This window comes from Anser cygnoides, chromosome 31, assembly GCF_040182565.1.
Source record: "Anser cygnoides isolate HZ-2024a breed goose chromosome 31, Taihu_goose_T2T_genome, whole genome shotgun sequence".
NCBI classification, from domain to species: Eukaryota; Metazoa; Chordata; class Aves; order Anseriformes; family Anatidae; genus Anser; species Anser cygnoides.
In genome coordinates, this window is record NC_089903.1 from 3142525 (window position 1) to 3163057 (window position 20533).

At 64.4% G+C, this 20533-nt stretch overlaps 2 protein-coding genes across 4 annotated transcripts; one reads left to right on the forward strand and one right to left on the reverse strand.

The window, feature by feature from the left end:
- Window positions 1-192: 192 nt before the first annotated feature.
- TP53 (tumor protein p53) lies at window positions 193-8768 on the forward strand. 2 transcript variants are annotated; one of them, XM_066985174.1, is made up of 11 exons: window positions 193-335; window positions 1408-1516; window positions 1636-1687; window positions 2845-3042; window positions 4676-4862; window positions 5635-5747; window positions 6164-6273; window positions 6927-7048; window positions 7488-7567; window positions 7844-7926; window positions 8470-8768. In XM_066985174.1, the coding sequence occupies exons 2-11, from the start codon at window positions 1449-1451 to the stop codon at window positions 8558-8560; spliced, it is 1104 nt and encodes a 367-aa protein (XP_066841275.1). In that variant the 5' UTR covers window positions 193-335; window positions 1408-1448; the 3' UTR covers window positions 8561-8768. The 2 variants fall into 2 exon arrangements, with proteins under 2 accessions (XP_066841275.1, XP_066841276.1); XM_066985175.1 differs by having other exon boundaries at window positions 2848-3042.
- A 2043-nt stretch (window positions 8769-10811) lies between these two features.
- ATP1B2 (ATPase Na+/K+ transporting subunit beta 2) lies at window positions 10812-20281 on the reverse strand. Of its 2 annotated transcripts, none has more exons than XM_066985187.1 (7): window positions 20152-20281; window positions 17802-17930; window positions 16954-17058; window positions 15747-15952; window positions 14583-14639; window positions 12740-12835; window positions 10812-12459 (listed from the first exon to the last, which is right to left on the reverse strand). In XM_066985187.1, exons 1-7 carry the CDS (start codon window positions 20261-20263, stop codon window positions 12295-12297), a joined length of 870 nt encoding a protein of 289 aa, XP_066841288.1. In that variant the 5' UTR covers window positions 20264-20281; the 3' UTR covers window positions 10812-12294. The 2 variants fall into 2 exon arrangements, with proteins under 2 accessions (XP_066841288.1, XP_066841286.1); XM_066985185.1 differs by having other exon boundaries at window positions 10814-12459; window positions 12740-12838.
- Between the last annotated feature and the right edge of the window lie 252 nt (window positions 20282-20533).

A 20533-nucleotide genomic window follows, 5' to 3' on the forward strand; every position in this document is an offset into this window, starting at 1 on the left:
CAGCACTCCCAGTACCCGCCAGTCCCCCCAGTACTCCTTGTCCCCGCAGCGCGCCCAGTACCCCCCAGTGCTCCCAGTATCCCCCAACAGGGGTAGGGCCGACGAGGCAAATCCGGCCACGGGAGGGGGGGGGGCGGGTGTGTTCTTTCTGAGCCGTTATTAACGACTATTAATTAACAAGGGACACCCCCCCCCCCAAACCCACTTGGTATCTCCCAGCCCTGCCCGGCCCTTTGCCCTCACCCAAGATGGCGGCGCGGCTTCAGCGCGCGGTGCCTGCTGGGCCGGGGGATTCCCCAGCGCGTGCAGCGGAGGCGGCGGCGCCGCGAGCGGAGGTGGCGGGGGCCGGGGGGGCCCCGGGGGGGGCCTGGGGGGGGTCACGGGGGGGTGTGGGCACGGGGGGGGCTCGGGGAACCTCGGGGCACCCCCGCTGGGGGGGTCCCGGGCGCGGGGGGCGCTGCAGGGGCCCGGTACTGAGCCCCCCCCCCCCCGGCCTGTGTTTTGGGGGGGGGGGGGGGCGGGAGTGGGAGGGGGTCTTTGGGGAGGGGGGGGCGGGGGGGGCTCTGAGGGGCTGGGGGGTTGGGGGGACCCCCCCACAGCCCCCCCTGAAAGTTCTTTGGGGGTCCCTGGGCTTGGGCGGGGGGGTGCAGGGGTCCCTGTGGTGGTGGGGGGGGCATGGGGGGGTGTTTTGGGGGGGGCAGCAGGGACCCTTTGGGGTCCTCACAGGTGGGGGGGTCTGTATGGGGGGGTGTCTTTGGGGTCACCATGTGGGGGGGTCACTTTGTGGTCCCTGTAAGGGGAGTCACTTTGGGGTCCTTGTATGGGGGGGTCTCTTTGGGGTCCCTGTATTGGGGGGGGTCCTTTTGGGGTCCCGGCTTGGGGGGGAGTTTCTTTGGGGTCCCTGTAAGGGGGGGGTCTCTTTGGGGTCCCTCTATTGGGGGCGGTCTCTTTGGGGTCCCTGTATGGGGAGGGGACCTTTTGGGGCCCCTGTATGGGGGCATCTCTTTGGGGTCCCGTTTTGGGGGGGCATCTCTTTAGGGTCCCTGTATGGGGGGAGTCTCTTTGGGGTCCCCATAAGGAGAGGGGTCCCCATGGGGTCCCTTTATGGGGGGGTCCTTTTGGGGTCCCTGTTTGGGGGAGGTCCCTGTCCAGCTGCTCCCATCCCTGCAGGGTTGGGGGGGCCCCATACTGGCCGGCCCCCCCCCCATTTGTGCAGCCATAACTGGGAAGGGGGGGGCTTGAGGCTCCTCCCCCCCCCCCCCGCCCCCATTTCCCCCCAAAGACCCAGGCGGCCCCCCCCAAGGCGATCTGGGTGCCCCCCCCCCATTACAGGGGACCCCCGGCTGTCCCCCCCCCGTGACAGCACTGTCTCCCCTGTGTCCCCGTCCCCCCCCCCCCCCCCCTTAGGGGACCCCAGAGCCTGGGTGCCCCCCCCGGGGACCGGCCCCATGGCGGAGGAGCTGGAGCCGCTGCTGGAGCCCCCCCTGACCGAAGTCTTCCTCGACCTCTGGAACATGTGAGTGGGGACAGGGACACGGGGGGGGGACAGGGACACGGGGGGGGGGACAGGGACATGGGGGGGGGACAGGGACACGGGGGGGCGCCACCCCATGACCTTATTGCCCCCCCTTCCAGGCTCCCCGATAACATGCACTCGCTGTCCCCCCCCGACGATCCGCTGGCTGTGGTAAGTGGGGGGGGGGGGGGGGGGGGGGAGGTTCCGGTGTCCCCAAGGGGGGGGTCCTGGTGTCCCCAAAGGACCCCGTGGGTCCCCAGAGGACCCCAGCACCTGGGTGACCCCAACAGGGTCCTGGATTTCGAGGGATCCCCAAAAAGCAGCCGGGTCTGTGGGTGCTTCCCAAAAGGGGCCGTGGCCCCCAGCTGTCCCCAAAAGGGACCTGGGTGTCCCCAAAAGGGACCTGGGTGTCCCCAGAAAGGGACCCTGGCACCCAAAAGGGTCCTGGATGACCCCAAAAGGGACGTGGGTGTCCCCAAAATGGGATCCTGGCCCCCAGCTGTCCCCAAAAGGGACCTGGATGACCCCCACAGGGGACCTCGGTGTCCCCAAAAGGGACCTCGGTGTCCCCAGAGGGGACCCTGGTAGCCAGCTGTCCCCAAAAGGGACCTGGATGACCCCAAAAGGAACCTGGATGACCCCAAAAGGGACCTGGATGACCCCAAAAAGGAGCTTGGGTGTCCCCAAAAAGGGACCCTGGCACCCAGCTGTCTCCAAAAGGGACCTGGATGACCCCAAAAGGGGCTTGGCTGTCCCCAAAAAGGGACCCTGGCACCCAGCTGTCCCCAAAAGGGACCTGGATGACCCCAAAAGGGGCTTGGGTGTCCCCAAAAAGGGACCCTGGCACACAAAAGGGTCCTGAATGACCCCAAAAAGGGACCTGGATGTCCCCAAAAGGGACTTGGATAACCCCAAAAGGGACCTGGGTGTCCCCAAAAAGGGACCCTGACACCCAGCTGTACCGAAAAGGGTCCTGGGTGTCTCCAAAAGGGACCTGGTTGACCCCAAAAGGGACCTGAGCGTCCCCAGAAGGGACCTGGATGTCCCCAAAAAGGGACCCTGGCACCCAAAAGGTCGTGAATGACCCCAAAAAGGGGTTTCAGTGTCCCCATAAAGGGACACTGGCACCCAGCTGTCCCAAAAAGGGACCTGGGTGTCCCCAAAAGGGTCCTGGATGACCCCAAAAAGGGGTTTCGGTGTCCCCAAAAAGGGACCCTGGCACCCAGAAGGGTCCTGAACGACCCCAAAAGGGACCCGAACGACCCCAAAAAGGGTCCACAAGGGCCCCTGCCATTCGGCTGCCCCCAAGGCCCCCCCCCCCCCCCCAGCAGGACCTGTGCCCCCTGGAGCCGAGCGAGCCCCCCCCCGGGGCCCCCCCCGGCGCCGAGCCCCCCCCGGCGGCTCCCCCCGAGCCCCCCCGGGCGTCCCCGTCCCCCATGGTGCCGTCCACCGAGGACTACGGGGGCCACTACGACTTCCAGCTGGGCTTCCTGGAGGCCGGCACCGCCAAGTCCGTCACCTGCACCGTACGTGGGCCGGGGGGGGCGCGGGGGGGGGACAATATTTGGGGGGGGGGTGCCGGGGGGGTTATACGGGGTTGGGGGGTCACCCAGGAGACCCCATAAAGGGCGTCCTGGTCAGCGGGAGGGGTGAAATGGGGAGGGAGGGGTATGGGATTGGGGGGGGGGGCTGGGGGGGGGGGGGCTTGAGTTGTTTGGGGGGGGCACGGGGGGGGACACAATATTTTTGGGGGGGTTACGGGGTTGTGGGGTCACCCAGGAGACCCCATAAAGGGGGGTCCCAGTCAGCGGGAGGGGTGAAATGGGGAGGGAGGGGTATGGGATTGGGGGGTGGGGGGGGCTGGGGGGGGAGCTGGAGTTGTTTGGGGGGGGGCACGGGGGGGGACACAATATTTATGGGGGGGTTACGGGGTTGTGGGGTCACCCAGGAGACCCCAAAAAGGGGTCCCAATCAGCAGGGGGGTCATTAATTGGCAGGGTCCCTGTATGCCAGGGGGTTCTTATGCACCTGGGGGGGGGGGGTCTCAGTTATTTGGGGGGGGGGGTCTCCATTATTTGGGGGGGGGTCCTAGTTGGGTCCCTATATTTTTGAGGTCCTCATGCACCTGGGGGGGGTCCCCATTAATAGGGGAGGGGTCCCAGCTGGGTTCCCATATTTTTGGGGGGGGCTCATTAATTGGAAGGTTCCTGTATGCCAGGGGGTTCTTATACAGCTGGGGGGGGTCTCCATTATTTTGGGGGGGGTCCTAGCTCTGGGTTCCCATATTTTTTTGGGGGGGGGGGGGGGGGTGTCATTAATTGGCGGGGTCCCTGTATGTCAGGGGGCTCTTATACACCTGGGGGGGGGGGAGTTTGGTTATTTGGGGAGGGGTCTCCGTTATTTGGGGGGGGGTCTCCATTATTTGGGGGGGGGGGGCCTAGCTCTGGGTTCCCATATTTTTTTGGGGGGGAGGGGTCATTAATTGGCAGGGTCCCTATATGGCAGGGGGCTCTTATACACCTGGGGGGGGGGTCTCCATTATTTGGGGGGGGTCCTAGCTCTGGGTTCCCATATTTTTTTGGGGGGGGGGGTCATTAATTGGTGGGGTCCCTATATGCCAGGGGGTTCTTATACACCTTGGGGGGGGGGGGGGGAGAGTTTGGTTATTTGGGGGGGGGTCTCCATTATTTGGGGGGGGGGGGTCATTAATTGGCAGGGTCCCTGTATGCCAGGGGGTTCTTATACCCCTGGGGGGGGGGGGTCTCCATTATTTGGGGGGGGTCTCCATTATTTGGGGGGGGGGGGTCCTAGCTCTGGGTTCCCATATTTTTTTGGGGGGGGGTCATTAATTGGCAGGGTCCCTATGTGTCAGGGGGTTCTTATACACTTTGGGGGGGGTTCTCCATTATTTGGGGGGGGGGGGTCATTAATTGGCAGGGTCCCTATGTGTCAGGGGGTTCTTATACACCTCGGGGGGGGGGTGTCTTCATTATTTTGGGGGGGGGGGGCTCATTAATTGGCAGAGTCCCTATATGTCGGGGGCTCTTATACGCTGGGGGGGGGTCTCAGTTACTTAAGCGGGGGGTCCTAACAGGTTCTCGGGGGGGGGGGGGCACGCCTCGGAGGGCTCCCTGGGGGTGACCCCGTGCCCCCCCCCAGTACTCGCCGGTGCTGAACAAGCTGTACTGCCGGCTGGCCAAGCCCTGCCCGGTGCAGGTGCGGGTGGGGGCCGCGCCCCCCCCCGGGGCCGTGCTGCGCGCCGTGGCCGTCTACAAGAAGTCGGAGCACGTGGCCGAGGTGGTGCGGCGCTGCCCCCACCACGAGCGCAACGGGGAGGGCGCCGACGGTGAGAGGGGGGGGCACGGGGGGGTTGGGGGGGCTTTGGGGTTTTGGGGGGGGCCAGGGGTATGGGGGGCTTTGGGGTTTGGGGGGGGTCAGGGGTGTGGGGGGAGTTGGGTTTGGGGTGGCGCTGCCCCCACCATGAGCGCAATGGGGAGGGCACTGACGGTGGGGGGGGGTATTGGGCGGGTTGGGGGGGCTTTGGGGGGGTCGGGGGTATGGGGGGAGTTGGGTTTGGGGGGGGTCCTTGGTGGGGGGGGGCATGGGGGAATTGAGTTTGGGTGGGATTGGGGGGGGGGCCTTGGGGAAACGGGGGGCTGGGGGCATGGGGGGAGTTGGGCTTGAGGGTGATTGGGGGGGGCCTTGCGGGGGGGCATGGGGGAATGGGGGGCATAGAGGAAATGGGTTTGGGGGTGATTGGGGGGGGGCTTGGGGGCATGGGGAATTTGGGGGGGGCTTGGGGGAACGGGGGGGGCATGGGGGAATTAAGTTTGGGGGTGATTGGGGGGGGGTCCTTGGGGGAATGGGGGTGGGGATGAAGGAGGTGGGGGGGGCATCAGGGGGCTGGGGGGGGACATTGAAGGAATTGGGGGGCCCGGGGGGGGCCTAGGGGGGGGTCGGGGGTGATGGGGTCCCGCGGGGTCACTGGGGGGGGGGTCATGGGGGCGGGACACTGGGGGAATTGGGGCGGGGGGGGCTTTATGGGGAGAAGTTGGGGTAATTGCGGATTTGGGGGGGGGGGCTGTGGGATGATGTGCCCCCCCCCTGCCCCCCCCCAGGCCTGGCCCCCGCCCAGCACCTGATCCGGGTGGAGGGGAACCCCCAGGCGCGGTACCACGACGACGAGACCACCAAGCGCCACAGCGTCACCGTGCCCTACGAGCCCCCCGAGGTACCCCCAACCCCCCCCCCCCCCCCCAAAAAAAAAAAAACCCCGAGGCACCCCCAACCCCCCCCCAGCTCCCAAACACCCCCCCCATCCCAAATACCCACCCCCCATCCCCTCCCTGGGCCTCCCCTTTGCCACCCCCGGGGACATCTGGAGGCTCTTGGGGGGTTTTTTTGGGGGGTGCTGGGGGGGGGGTTCGGGGAGGGGGGTCAGGATTTGGGGGCGCTTGGGGGTTTTGGGGGGGGGCTGTTTGGGGGATGCTCCTGTTTTGTTTTTTTTTTGGGGGTGGGGGTTTTCGGGGTGGGCTCGGGATGCTCAGGGCAGGGTTGGGGTGCTCGGGGCGGTGGGGGGGGTGCTCGAGGGGGGGGGGTTGGGGTGACCTCACCCCCCCCCGGTGCCGTTGTGTGTCCCCCCCCCAGGTGGGCTCGGACTGCACCACGGTGCTGTACAGCTTCATGTGCAACAGCTCCTGCATGGGGGGCATGAACCGGCGCCCCATCCTGGCCATCCTCACGCTGGAGGGGCCGGGGTGAGTTTTGGGGGTGGGGGGGCACCCCAAAATATCTGGGGTTTGGGGGGGTCATCCCCAAAATATCTGGGGTTTGGGAGGGGGTCACCCCAAAACATATGGGGTTTGGGAGGGGTCACCCCAAAACATACGGGGTTTGGGGGTGGGGCAGCCTCAAAATGCCTGGGTTTGGGGGGGCTGGGCGGTCCCACAGATGGTGGGGGGGGAAATGGGGGGGGTCTTTGGGGAGTGGGTGTCCTTGCATGAGCCCAGCTGGGGGGATCTGGGGGTTGGGGGGGGGGGGGAGGTTAATTGAGGGGGGGGGCTCTGGGGGGGGGGGTCCCCAAAACCTTGGTCCATGTTGGGGGGGGATTTGGGGGGGGGGATTTTGGGGGGTGGTCCCCAAATGCTTGGGTCCTGGGGGGAGGGGGGATCCGTGGCTGGGTCCCTGGGGGGGTTCCGGGGCTGGGGGGGGGTCTGGAGGGGGGGTCCCCAAAACCTTGGTCCTTGGGGGGAGGGTGGGAATTTGGAGGGTGGTCCCCAAACGCTTGGGTCCTGGGGGGAGGGGGGATCCGTGGCTGGGTCCCTGGGGGGTTTCGGGGCCGGGGGGGTCCCGGGGGGGGTCCCTGTGCTCGGAGCCCCCCCCCCAGCCACTGTTTGGGGGGGGGGCGCAGGGGGCAGCTGCTGGGGCGCCGCTGCTTCGAGGTGCGGGTGTGCGCCTGCCCCGGCCGGGACCGCAAGATCGAGGAGGAGAACTTCCGCAAGAGGGGCGGGGCCGGGGGCGGGGCCAAGCGAGGTGAGGGGCGGGGCCTGGCGGCTGGGGGCGGGGCCAAGCGATGGGAGGGGTGGGGCTGGGGGTGGGGTCAGGCATTGGGTGGGCGGGGCCAAGCGATGGGGGTGGGGCCACGTGGATGGAGTGGGGGCAGATGGGGGCAAGGTTGGATGGTTTGGGGGGGGGGTCGGATGATTCGGGGGGCGTGGCCACGGGAGGGGGGCGTGGCCCGGTAGCTAAGGGCGGGGTCAGTGGGGGTGGGGCTTTGAGGGGGGGGCTCAGGCTGTCCTTGCAGGGAGGGGGGCGGTGGGGGACCTGCCCTGGGCAATGGGGGCCCCCCCGGCCTCTGGGGACCCCCCAGGCCTCAGGGGACCCCCCCCGGGTAATGGGGACCCCCCCCCCCCCAGCTTCTGGGGTCCCCCCCGGGCGCTGGTCCCAGCCCTGCCTGCCCCCCCCCCCCCAGCACTGTCCCCCCCGGCCAAGGCCCCCGAGACCCCCAAGAAGCGGGTGCTGAACCCCGACAACGAGATCTTCTGCCTGCAGGTGGGGGCTGGGGGGGGGCAGGGGGGGCTGGGGGGGGGGCAGGTATGGGTTGGGGGGGGGGGCAGCCCAAGGGCCCCATGGGGCAACTGAGGCTCCTGGGGGGGGGGGGGGGGGGATAGGGAGGAGAGGGCTGGGGGGGGGATAGATAGGGCATGGGGGGGTCCTGTGGGGTGGTTGGGGGGGGGGGTTAAAGGCTGGGGGGGGGGTCGCTGGGGGCAGGGCTCACCCCCAGCCCGGACCCCGTGTATGTGTCGTCGTCCCCCCCCCCCCCCCCAGGTGCACGGGCGCCGCCGCTACGAGATGCTGAAGGAGATCAACGACGCGCTGCAGATGGCCGAGGGGGGGGCGGCGCCACGGCCGTGAGTGGGCTGGGGGGGGGTGGCTGGGTCACGGGGGGGGGCACACACACTTGGGGAGGGGGGCCTGGGCACCTGGTGGGGGGCACAAACTTGGGGGGGGGGGGGGGCATGGGCACCTGGGGCAGGGGAGCTGTGGTCCTTGGGGGAAATCCATTTTTGGGGGGGGGGGGGTCCCAGATACCTGGGTCTGTGGGGGAGGGGGGCAGACACCCTTGGGAGGGGAGGTTCCCGGGGGTGGGGTCACCAACACGCTGGGGGGGAGCTGAGGTCCCCTGGGGGGGTGGAGGGGGTCTTTTGGGAGAGGAGTAACAGGAGTTACCGGGGGGGGGGGGTCAGCAACACCCTTGGGAGGGGGTGCAGGGGTCCCCGGGGGGGGGGGGTGTCCTTTTGGGGGGGGTCCTGGGGTTCCCTGCTTGGGGAGGGTCCTGGCCCTGTGGCTCATTTTGGGGACATCGGCGTCACTTTTGGGGGACCAGGGAGGGGGTAGGAATTTGGGTTGGGGTCCCTGACCCCCCCCCCCCCCCCCCCGCTCCCCCCCCCCAGGTCGAAGGGGCACCGCCCGCGGGGGGAGGGGCCGCTGCCGCGCTCCGGGAAGAAGCTGCTGCTCAAGGGGGAGCCGCAGGACTCCGACTGACCACGCCCCCCGTGCTGGCCACGCCCCCGCCCCCGCCTAGCCCCGCCCCCTGCCGCCCCAAGCCCCGCCCCTGCTCTGCTCCACCCCCCACCCACCCGCCACGCCCCCGCGCTAAGCCACGCCCCCGTCCCGCCTTGGCCCCGCCTCCCTCGAGTTAGCCCCGCCCCTTTGCAATGGATTTTTATAGAATAAAACTTTTTGTACTGCCCCCCCTCGGGGTGTCTGGGGGGGATTTGGGGTTGGGGGGGACAATTTGGGGTTCCCCACTACAGGGTACTGGGGAGGGGCTCCAGTTTGGGGTTCCCCAGTATGGGGGGGGGGGGGGGCAGTTTGGGGTTCCCCAGTATGGGATATAGGGGGTGCCCATTTTGGGGTTCCGCACTAGGGGGGTCCCAGTTTGGGTTCCCCAGTTTGGGGTACAAGGGGGGTCCCAGTTTGGGGGTTCCCCAGTATGGAGTGGGGGGGGTACAATTTTGGGGTTCCCCACTGAGGGGGGGGTCCCAGTATGGGGTACGGGGGGGGGGTGCAGTTTGGGGTTCCCCACTGGGGGGGGTCCCTGCTTGGGGTTCCCCATTATGAGGTATGTGGGGTGTCCGTTTTGGGGTTCCCAACTGGGGGGGTCCCAGTTTGGGTTCCCCCAGCGTGGGGATTAAGGGCCCCATTTTGGGGAGCACGAGAAGGTCCCCATATGGGGGGGGGGGGGGGATGGGATGTCACCCCCCCCCCCCAAAGCCCAGCTCCTGCCAAGGCTCAGCCTGGAAAATTACTCCGTCCCCTTGAGGTGACCTTGGGACGTGGGGGGGGCACCCACAGCCCCCCCGCACCCATCCCCACCCCCCGGGACCGGCGGGGGGGGGGGTCACCATCTGGCTGCCGCCGGGATTAGGGGAGATCAGGGGGGATTTGCGGCCCCCCCCGGCGCGATGTGGGTCATGGGGGGGAGGGGCTGGCAATTTGGGGTGTTAATTGGGGGGGCATCATTTGGGGGGGGGGCTATGGGGGGGTAATTTGGGGGGGCTGCATCGGAATTAATGGGGGAGTTGTTAAATTGGGGGGGGTATGAGAGGGAGGTGATAATGGGGGGGGTAATGTGTGGGTTGTTAATTGAGGGTTCGGGGGTAGATAATTGGGGTTAATTGGGGGGTCAGCTCAATTAGAGGGTATCAATGGGGGGCTGATCATTGGGGGGTAATGGGGGGGTTAATTGTCAATATCTATGGGGAACTGATAATTGGGGGGGCTGCTAATTCAGAAGGCTATAAGGGGGGTAACTTTGGGGGGAGTGTTAATTAGGGATCTTAATTTGGGGGTAATTAGCGGGGGGAGTTAATTGGGCGGTTAATTAGAGGCTGTGAATTGGAGGTGCCTTGGAGGAGGTCGGGGGGGGGGTGGCTTTGGGGGATTTAAATTAGGGGGTTATTGGGGGCTATGAACATGAGGAGTTAATGAGGGGTGCTAATTAATGGCCTTGATTTGTGACTTCTAATGGGGGGGGGGGGGCTGTTATTTGGGGTATTTAGTGAAGGACCGTTAATGGGGCTGTTAATTAGGGGTGCTAATGGCGACTGTTAATTGGGAGTATCGATTAGAAGCTGATAATGGGGTGGGGGCTCTTATTTCAGGTATCATTGGTTGTTAATTGGGGGTGTTTTAATTTGGGGGTCATTTTGGAGGCATTTAATTGGGGCAATTGGAGGGTCTTAATAGGGAGGAGTTAATGGGTGTTAATTAGGAGCCATTAACTGGGGGTCATCTCTGATGGCTGTCAATTTGGGGGGGGTGTCCATCGGTGGTGGGTTGTTAACTGGGGGGGGGCTGTTAACTGCGGAATATCGAGCATTAATTAATTAAAATTAAATTTCAATTAATTCAATTTCATTGTTAATTAAATCTCTTTAATTAAGACATTAATGGGGGGCTCTTAATCAGGGTGTTAATTAGAGAGGGGGGGCCCAGGGTGTTAATTATGGGGGGGTCTTTACTGTACTCTGTCAACTGGGGGGGCCATGGGGGAGCAGAGGTATTTTGGGGGCAAATCGGGCGATTTCGGTGTCTCCCCCCTTTCCTGCCCCCAATGACGTCAGCGCCATGGCCCCGCCCCCCCCCCCCCCCCCCCAGCCTCACCATGAATGTGGCCACCGAGGCTGGGGACACGGGGGGGGGGGGACCCAAGTGCCTGGGCACCCGGCCCTGGCAGCATCTCCCTAACGAGCTCGTCAGGCTCATTAGCAGCCCCACCCCCACTGTGGCCTAATTACCACCCCCTGAGAAACCCTAGGCACCAGGGACCAAACAAAACCACCAAAAAAAGCAGGTATTTCCACCAAAAACCACAGGTTTAATACGGAGGGGGGTTTCCTCCCCATCCACGCCCCCCAAACTTTCACCTCCCATGGACCCAAAAACCATTTGATTCCCCCCAAAACGAAGGGGCGCACCCTGCTGGGGTGGGAGGGGGAGGGCTCAGTGCAGAGGGGGTGTTAGTGGGGGGAGGAAGGAGCTACAAGATGGTAGCCAAGATGGCAAAACCAGGCAAAATGGCCACTATGACCCAGGGCGCCCAAGGGGGCTGGGTGGGACTCAAGATGGTGACCAAGATGGCCACTGGGCAAAATGGCCACCACGACCCAGGGTGCCCAAGACGGTTGGGTGGGACTCAAGATGGTGGCCAAGATGGCCACCAACCCCTGCAGGCCATGGGGTTCAAGATGGCCACTGGGTTGCCATAGCAACAGCGCCATTCACGATGGCCACCAGGGCCTGGTGGCCATGAGCAATGGGGATCTAGGGTGGACATCCATGGGGCAACAGCGGCCATCTTGGCAGCTCTGTTCTACCACGGTGGCCATCTTGGCCTTCCTCCGTGCCCTTTGTCCCATGACACTTAACCGTGGTGGCCATGTTGGCTAGCGTGATGGCCATCTTGCCCCTTATCTACACCACTGGCAGTAGCCACCTGGCCACGTTGGCCACCACCTTGATCCCATCCAGTGCTCAACCGCAGCATCCACGAAGCCCAGGACGCTTCCGCCTCAGCCTACACAGCCAACGGCAGCCATCTGCCATCCCTGCAACACTGCTGTCCTGCACGGCAGCCATCTTCACCTCTACTCATACAACCACCAGTGATCACCTCGGTATCACGGCAGCCATCTTCAGCCCAAATGATGGCCCTGTAGCAGTTTGCCATCTTGCCCTTTATTTAAGCAACCAACAGTGGCCACCTTGGTAGCCTCGTGGCCACCTTGGCCTCAACTGACACGACAACAGCCATCTTGTCTGCACAACCAATGTTGGCCATCTTGGTAGCCTGGAGCTATCCTGATCCCACCCAAAGCTCAACAGCAGCCACCCTGGTGCCATCTTGCTCCTCGTCCACACGACCAACGCCGACCATTTTGGCAGGCAGCCTGGCAGCCATCTTGGCCTCACCCTACATCACCCAACCTACCTACGAAGCCTCAAAAAAAACCTAAAAACCACCCAGCCACCACCAAAGCAAGCCCCGCATCGGCGCTCCTAAGCAAAAGACAGGCAAATCTGGGGGCAAAACCCGGGCATTTGGGGGTGAGGAGAGAAGCCGGGGCCCTACCACACCGTTTAATTTATATAGAATATAAAAAATATCTATGTACATTTATTATTCTTATATTAGGAGCATCTGGAGGGGCAGAAGGGGGGGAGGTTAGACCTGGCTCGAGGGGTGGGGGGCGGCGCAGGGAGGTTGGGGGGGCTCAATCCCGGTTGATGCGCAGGCGGAAGGCGACGCGGCCGGCGAATTTGTCGCGCTCGTCGTCGGCGCGGAGGCCGGCGGCGTTGAGGCGGCACTCGACGTGGTGCTCCATGTTGGCCGTGGCGTTGGCGAACTGCACCGCCACCACCGGCTGCGTGTAGTTCACCTGCAGCGTGGGGATGGTGTCACCCTGGGAGTGGGGGACATGGGAGTGATCCCCCCCCCCCCAATACACACACCCCCGTCCCCCAAAAACCACCCCAGGGGTGAGCCAAGGGTCCAGAGCATCACCAACGAGGGGGTATCACCCAACAAGGGGACATCAGCATCCCAAGGAGATCAGGGGACACCAGCATTCGGGACCACCCCCAGGGGATCAGGAGCACCCCCTGCCATATATTCAGGACCCCCCCCCAAGCCCCAGACCCCCCCGTGCCCCCACTCACATGCACTCTCTTGCCGTAGTAGGGGAAGTACATGAGGTCGATAGTGCCATTAGGGGGGAAGAGCTGGAGGGGCCCCAGGAGGGCGGCGTCCTCCTCCTGCTGGGGGGGGACAGGCACGTCCCCACCTGCCCCACATGGGGAGGGGACCCCCCGGTGTTCCCCTCCCCAAGTTTTCCCCCCTCCCAAACACCCCCCAAGGCAGCCTCCCCCCTACAAGGGTCCCTCCTCCCTAACAGCCCTTCCCCTCCATGGACTCCCCCCCCCCCCCTTACCCCATAGGAACCCCCATAGGCAACCCCCAATATGCCCCCCCTCCCTCCCCCAAGGACCCTCCCCATCACATCCCCCCCCAGTACAACTCTGGGGACCCCTCCCATTGATCCTGACCCCCCTGTCCCCAACATCCCCTTGGTTCCCCCAAATACCCACCCCAGTCCTCCCAAATATCCCAATGGCCCCAAATCCCCCCCAGTTTGCCCCCCTTGTTCCCTTCCCCTATACCCCATCTGCCCCCGTGCTCCTCAGTTTGTCCCAGTGACACCCCACCACCACCACCCAGTTTGTCCCAGTGCCCCCCCAGTCCCCTTACACTGCTGGCCGTCTGTCCCTGCGCCCCGCGGCCGAAAAGAAAGAGAAAATCAACTGCACGGGGACAGGGGGACATGGCACGGGGACACTGGGGACAGCAGAGACTTTGTGGGCACAGCACAGTGACAGTGGGGACAGCGAGGACATCGGGAACACGATGGGACAGTGGGAACACAGCACAGGGACCTTGGGGACACAGCAGGGACGTGGCATGGGGACAGTGAGGACACGCTGGGGGACACTAGGGACACAGCTTGGGGACACCAAGGACATGGCATGGGTGGACATTGCACAGGGACATCTGGGAACACTGGATTTGGGGACAGCCAGCGGGGATTTGCGGGATAACAAGGGGACGCAGCGGTTCAGGGGTGCTCAGCAGGCTTTGGGGGTGAATCCAGCACATTTGGGGGCACCCAGCAGGATCTGGGGTGAATCTGGACTATTCTGGGACACTCGGCAGGATTTGGGGTGAATCCAGCACATTTAGAGGCACCCAGCAGGATTTGGGGTAAATTCAACAAGCTTCAGGGAAAGTCAGGAGGGCTTTGGGGTGAATCTAGCCTATTTGGGGACGCTCAGTGGGATTATGGTGTGAAACCAGAAGATTTTGGGTGAAACACGATTTTGAGGGGAAATGAGCAGTTTTCATGACAGCCAGAAGGATTTTGGGATTAAACTAGCCTACGCTGGGACACGCAGCAGGATTTTGGGGTCAATCTAGACTACTTCGGGGCAGCAGCAAGATTTGGGGTTAATCTAGCAGACCTGGGGGCACCCAGCAGGATTTGGGGGTCAATCTACCCTATTTTGGGGGGTACCCAGCAGGATTTAAGTTTAAACTAGCAGATTTTGGGACACCTAGAAGGATTTTGGGGTGAATCTAGCCTATTTCAGGAGTACCCAGCAGGATTTAGGTTGAAACTAGCAGATCTGGGGACACCCAGCAGGATTTGGGGTTGAATCTAGCCTATTTTGGGGGTACCCAGCAGGATTTAGGTTGAAACTAGCAGATTTGGGGACACCCAGCAGGATTTGGGGGTGAATCTAGCCTATTTGGGGCCCCCACGCCATTGCTCGGGGGCACCCCCTTACCAGGTCGCCCTTTGCCCGTGGCCGCTGGGGAGAGATGAGAGAGTGAGGTGACATTGGGGACACGGGGGGGGAGGGGGTGACATTGGGGACATGGGGGGGTGACATGGGGGCGGGGTGACACTGGGGGGGTGACACAGCGAGGGGGGGACACCGGGGTCACCTTGGCGGCGCACACCACGTTGATGCTCTTATTCCTCCCCGGGAAGAAGTTGATGACCTGCGGGAGGCGAAGGGTTAACGGGGCCCAGTGCCGCCCAGTACAACCCAGTGCCGCCCAGCGCCACGCAGCCCGTAATGACAGGGAATCCCAGTGCCACCAGTCTTTCCCAGTGCAATGCAAGGCATCCCAGTGCGTGGCAATGGATTGCAACAGACATATCCCAGTGCTCCCAGTGCATCCCAGTGCATTACAAGCCACAAGGCGCTGCACTGTGCACCGCCCCAGTGCTCCCAGTCCAATGCAACGCACCCCAGTATCATACAACACTAGTAGTATGCACTGCCCCAGTGCTCCCAGTTCCTCCCAGTCCCATGTAATGCATTGCAAACCTCCACAAGCATTGTACCGTGCACCTTCCCAGTGCTCCCAGTCCCTCCCAGCCCCTCTCAACGCATCCCAACCCTCCCCAACCTTTCCCTTCCTCCCCTCCCAGAGCTCCCAGTCCCTCCCAGTGCACTCCAAACCTCCCCAACCATTGCGTTTTGCACCTTCCCAGTGCTCCCAGTCCCTCCCAGTGCACTCCAAACCTCCCCAACCATTGCGTTTTGCACCTTCCCAGTGCTCCCAGTCCCTCCCAGTGCACTCCAAACCTCCCCAACCATTGTTTTGCACCTTCCCAGTGCTCCCAGTCCCTCCCAGTGCATTGCAAACCTCCCCAACCATTGTGTTTTGCACCTTCCCAGTGCTCCCAGTCCCTCCCAGTGCATTGCAAACCTCCCCAACCATTGTGTTTTGTACCTTCCCAGTGCTCCCAGTCCCACACAATGCATTGCAAACCACCTCAACCATTGCGTTTTGCACCTTCCCAGTGCTCCCAGTCCCTCCCAGTGCACTCCAAACCTCCCCAACCATTGTTTTGCACCTTCCCAGTGCTCCCAGTCCCTCCCAGTGCATTGCAAACCTCCCCAGCCATTGCGTTTTGTACCTTCCCAGTGCTCCCAGTGCTCCCAGTCCCACACAATGCATTGCAAACCACCCCAACCATTGCGTTTTGCACCTTCCCAGCGCTCCCAGCCCCTCCCAGCCCCACTCAACGCATCCCAACCCTCCCCGTCCTTTCCCTTCCGCCCCTCCCAGTGCTCCCAGTTGCCCCCAGCGCCTCACCCGGTTGACCTTGAGCAGCACGCAGGGCCGCCCGGCGCCGTAGCCGTAGTCGTCGGCGGGGCCCAGCCCGGCGCAGGGCCCCAGCAGCGAGCGGTTGAAGCGGCAGGCGCGCTTCGGGTAGTTGGGCACGCCGTCGTCCGGCTGCTCGTTGTAGCGCCCCGGGGTGCAGGCGGCGTTGCGGGCGGCCTGCACGCTGTCGTTGTACGCTGCGGCCAGCACCCGCTCGCACCAGTGCCGCCCAGTACGGGCGAGGGAGCTCCCGGTGCCTCCCGGTGGGGACTAGGGACCTCCCAGGATGGGTTGGGGCCCACCCAGGATGGACTAGGGACACCCCTGTGCCTCCCAGTATGGATCGGGGCCCACCCAGTATGGACTAGGGACCCCCCAGTGCCTCCCAGTACGGTCTAGGGACCTCCCAGTGCCTCCCAGTAGGGACTAGGGACCTCTCAGAATGGACTAGTGACGCCCCAACACTTCACAGTATGGACTAGGGACCTCCCAATACGGACTAGTGGGCCCCCAGTGCCTCCCAGTATGGACTAGGGATCCCCCTGTGCCTCCCAGTATGGACTAGGGACCTCCCAGTAGCTCCTGGTATGGATCAGGGCCCACTCAGTACAGACTAGGGACCTCCCAGTATGGAACACAGATCCCGCAGTGCCTCCCATTATGGATCGGGGCCCACCTGGTATGGACTAGGGACCTCCCAGTGCCTCACAGTATGGACTAGTGACCCCCCAGTGCCTCCCAGTATGGACTAGGGACCTCCCAGTATGGACTAGGGCCCACCCAGTATGGACTAGGGACACCCCTGTGCCTCCCAGTATGGATCGGGGCCCACCTGGTATGGACTAGGGACCTCCCAGTATGGACTAGGGACATCCAAGTGCCTCCCAGTATGGACTAGGGACCTCCCAGTGCCTTCCAGTACAGACTAGGACCCTCCCAGCACATTGTGGGGCTCCCTAAGTCCTTCCCAGTGCCCCCCAGTCCCCTCCCAGTGCCCCCCAGTTCCCTCCCAGTGCCTTTCCAGTGCCCCTAGTTCCCTCCTAGTGCCTCCCAGTCCTCCCCAGTCCCCTCCCAGTGCCCCCAGTTCCCTCCCAGCCCCCTCCCAGTGCTTCCAGTTTCCTCCCAGTGCCCCCCAGTTCCCTCCCAGCCCCCCCCAGCCTCTTCCCAGTGCCTCCCAGCCCCCTCCCAGTCCACTCACGCTCGAGGAACTGGTGCAGGGCGCGGACGTAGTGGAGCCAGGTCTGGCTCTGGGTGACGTTGAAGGTGACGTCGAGCCCCTCGGCGCGCGGGCGGATCATCATCCCTGCGCACGGGGACCGGCCTCGCACCACGGCCGTGCAACACACACGGGGAGGGGGGAGGGGTCCTCGTGCAAGGGGAGGGGAGAGCCGGGGGCTGAGCTCCCCCCCCCCGTTGCATGCCTGCTCCCTCCGGGCAATGTTAAGGCAGCCCTTGTGCAAATCCTCGTGCAAATCCCCGTGCAAGGGCTGCCTCGGGGTGCCAAGGCCCCCTGCTGCACGCCCAACCCCCTTCTTTGCACAACACTGCCAAGGTCCCACGGGGCCCCTCGTGGAAATCCTCGTGCAAAGGGCCCCTCGTGCAAAGGGTCACACTGGGAGGGGTTTCAAGGCTGCCCATTGCACACTTTCCCTGGCCACGAGGTCTCGCTGCAAGTCCCCGTGCAAGGGGCCCCTTGTGCGAGCCCTCGTGCAAAGGGTCCCTCGTGAAAACCCTCGTGCAAAAAGTCACACTGGGGGCTCTCAAGGCCGCCCATCGCACACTCCCAATGCCTCCCCCCAACCCCTGGCCACAAGGTCTCACTGCAAGCCCTCGTGCAAGGGGCACCTCGTGTGAGCCCTTGTGCAAAACCTCGTGCAAAAGCTCCCTCGTGCAAAGGGTCACACCGGGGGGGTTTCAAGGCCGCCCACTGCACACTCCCAGTGCCCCCCCCAACCATGAGGTCTCGCTCCAAGTCCTCGTGCAAAGGGTCTCTTGTGCGAAGCCCCCCTCGTGCAAACCCTCGTGCAAGGGGCCCCTCGTGCGCACCGGGGGTGGCGAGGCGGTCCTGGTACTTGGGCACGTGGGGGTCGACGCTCTGCAGCAGCACCCACATGGTGAGGGCGAAGAGCCCGGCCAGGAACCCGTAGAAGAGCAGGTAGAAGAGCAGGATCAGGCCTGGGGGGGGGGGGGCACGGGGTCAGCACCCCCCCGCTGACCCCCCCCGGGGGTGGGGGAATCCCCCCCCCCCCCCCCCCGAAAAAAGACCCCGAAACGCCACCCCAAAGCAGCCCGTTTGCCCCCAAAATGTCCCGAAAGCTGCCCGGAGGACCCCAGGTGCCCCCCAAACCCCCAAAATGTCACCCCTCAGCACCCAAAAAGCCCCCCCGAAAACTGCCCCAAGGTCCCCAAAATTGCCCCAAGACCCCCAAATGACCCCAGATGTGCCCCCAAAATTGCCCCAAGACCCCTGAATGACCCCAAACATGCCCCCAAAACGGCCCCAAGACCCCCAAATGACCCCAAAACTGCCCCGAGATGCCCAAACTGACCCGACACCCCCAAACAGCCCCCCAAAGCTGCCCCAAGACCCCCCCAAACTGCCCCCTTAAACTGCCCCAGTAACAAACACCCTCCAAAAACTGCCCCGAGACCCCCAAATGCAGCCCCTCCAACTGTCCCCCACACCCCAACTGCCCCCCCAACTGCCCCCAGAGCCCCAAATACCCCCAAGCGTGCCCCAAACCACCCACAGCTCCCCCCACTGCCCCCACGGCAGCAGATACCCCCCCAAATGCCCCCCCAAATGCCTCCAGAGCCATAAATACCCCCAAAAAACCCTGCTCCATGACACCAAATCTACCCCAAAACTGCCCCAAACGCCCCAAGCACCCCCAAACTGCCCCCAGAGCCCCCTAAAAACCATGAAATCGCCCCATTGACATCAAATCCCACCCCAAATTCCCCCCCCAAAGCCCCAATCTCCCCCCAGAACGCTCCCGGAGCCCCAAATACCCCCAAAACAGCCCCAAATCCTCCCCAAACCCACCGCAGTCCCCAAATCCTGCTAAATTCACCCCAAAAATCAAACCCACTCCTGGAGACCCCCCCGGTCCCTTCCGGACACCCCCAAAATCCCCCCCAAAGACCCCAATCCCCCTTCTGCCCCCCCCCAAAAGCCCCCAGACCCCCCCCCCCCCGAGCCATCTGTCCCTACAAATGGGGGGGGTCCCAGCCCAGGGGGTCCCCGTCTGTCTGTAAATGGGGGGGGGGGGGGGACAATGTCCATCTGGCTGCCCCCCCCCGGGGGGGTCCCTGTCGCTCCCATCCCCCAGCCCCGTCCATGACCTACTTTTGCAGCCACAGCGCGACAGACGGGGGGGGTGGGGGGCACAATCCTGCCCCCCCCCCCCCCCCCCAAAAATTGACCCCCCCAAGGCCCACAAAGTGCCCCCCCTCCAACGCAGACTCGTGGGGGGAGCCTGCAGCCCCATCCCTGTTTGCACCCGCCCCCAAAATGAGGGGGGGGGGGTATGGAGCCCCCTCCCCTTGCACCCATGGGGGGGGTCCATGCAAGTACCCCGCCCCCAAGGGCCCCCCCCCAAAAAAATGCAGCGTTTAAATGGGGCGTCCTCCAATTGAGGGGGGGGTCCTTATGCAACCCGCCCCCCCCCAAATTACACCCATGGGGGGGACCTTTAAGAGACGTCCTTCCATGGGGGGGCCCTATGCAGCCCCCCCCCCTTAAATCCATATTGGGGGGGCTCTGTGCAGCCCCCCCTTAAACCCATACAGAAATGGGGGGGGGATGCCGGGGAGGACCCTAGAAAACTCCCTCCTGTTGCGCTCTGGGAGGGGGAGGTCCCCATATGGCCCCCTCCCGACACACCCGCCCGGGGGGGGTCCCTGTGCAAGCCCCCCCCCCATTGGACCCAAGCTGGGGGGTCCCCATTTGCCCCCATTTGCATCTATAGGGGAACCCCTACACAACCCATTCTGATGCAGCCCTATAGGAGACCCCTACGTGCCCCCCCTATTTGCGGGGGGGGCCCTACGCAACCCCCCCCACCTGTAGCTATACTGGGGGGGTCTCATACACCCCCCTCCCATTGCACCCAAATAGGGGGGGGGCCCAAATAGGGTCCCCATAGGGGACCCAAATGGGGAGGGGGGTCCCCATACCCTAAACCCACAAGGGGGGGGGGGGGGGGGGGGGCGAGGTCCACAACTTTTAGAGATGTCCCCCCCCCAATGTGCATCCCTACGGGGGGGGGGGCCCTCTGCGCCTTCCCACTGCACCCCAAGGGGGGGATCCCCACGCAGCCCACCCAGGGTTGCTCCCCCCACTGCACCCCCAAAATGGGGGGGGAGGTCCCCGCGCCCCCCACGCCGGACCTACCCCAGCTGGTACCGGTTCTGCCCAGGAACTGGCGGCTCCGCGGGTCCCACACGAAGGCCCGCCACTCGGCCAGCACCTGCCCGCAGCTCCGCTTCTCCTTGTCCCGAGCCATTTTTTTTTGGGGGGGGGGGGGGGGTCTCGGGGCGGGGGGGGGAGGCCTCCGGGGGTCCCGGTCCGCTCCGCCCGCGCCGGGATTCGAACCCGCGACTCCCCAGCGCCGCCGCCGCGCCGCCTTATATAGCCTCGGAGCCACGCCCCCTCGCCCTTAGCCACGCCCCTATGCTAATCGAGCGCTCTAAAGCCGCCCGCGCCCCGCCCCTTATGCTAATGAGGGGGGCGGGGAGCCCCGCGGCCGTTTCCCACCGCCCCCCATTGAGAGATT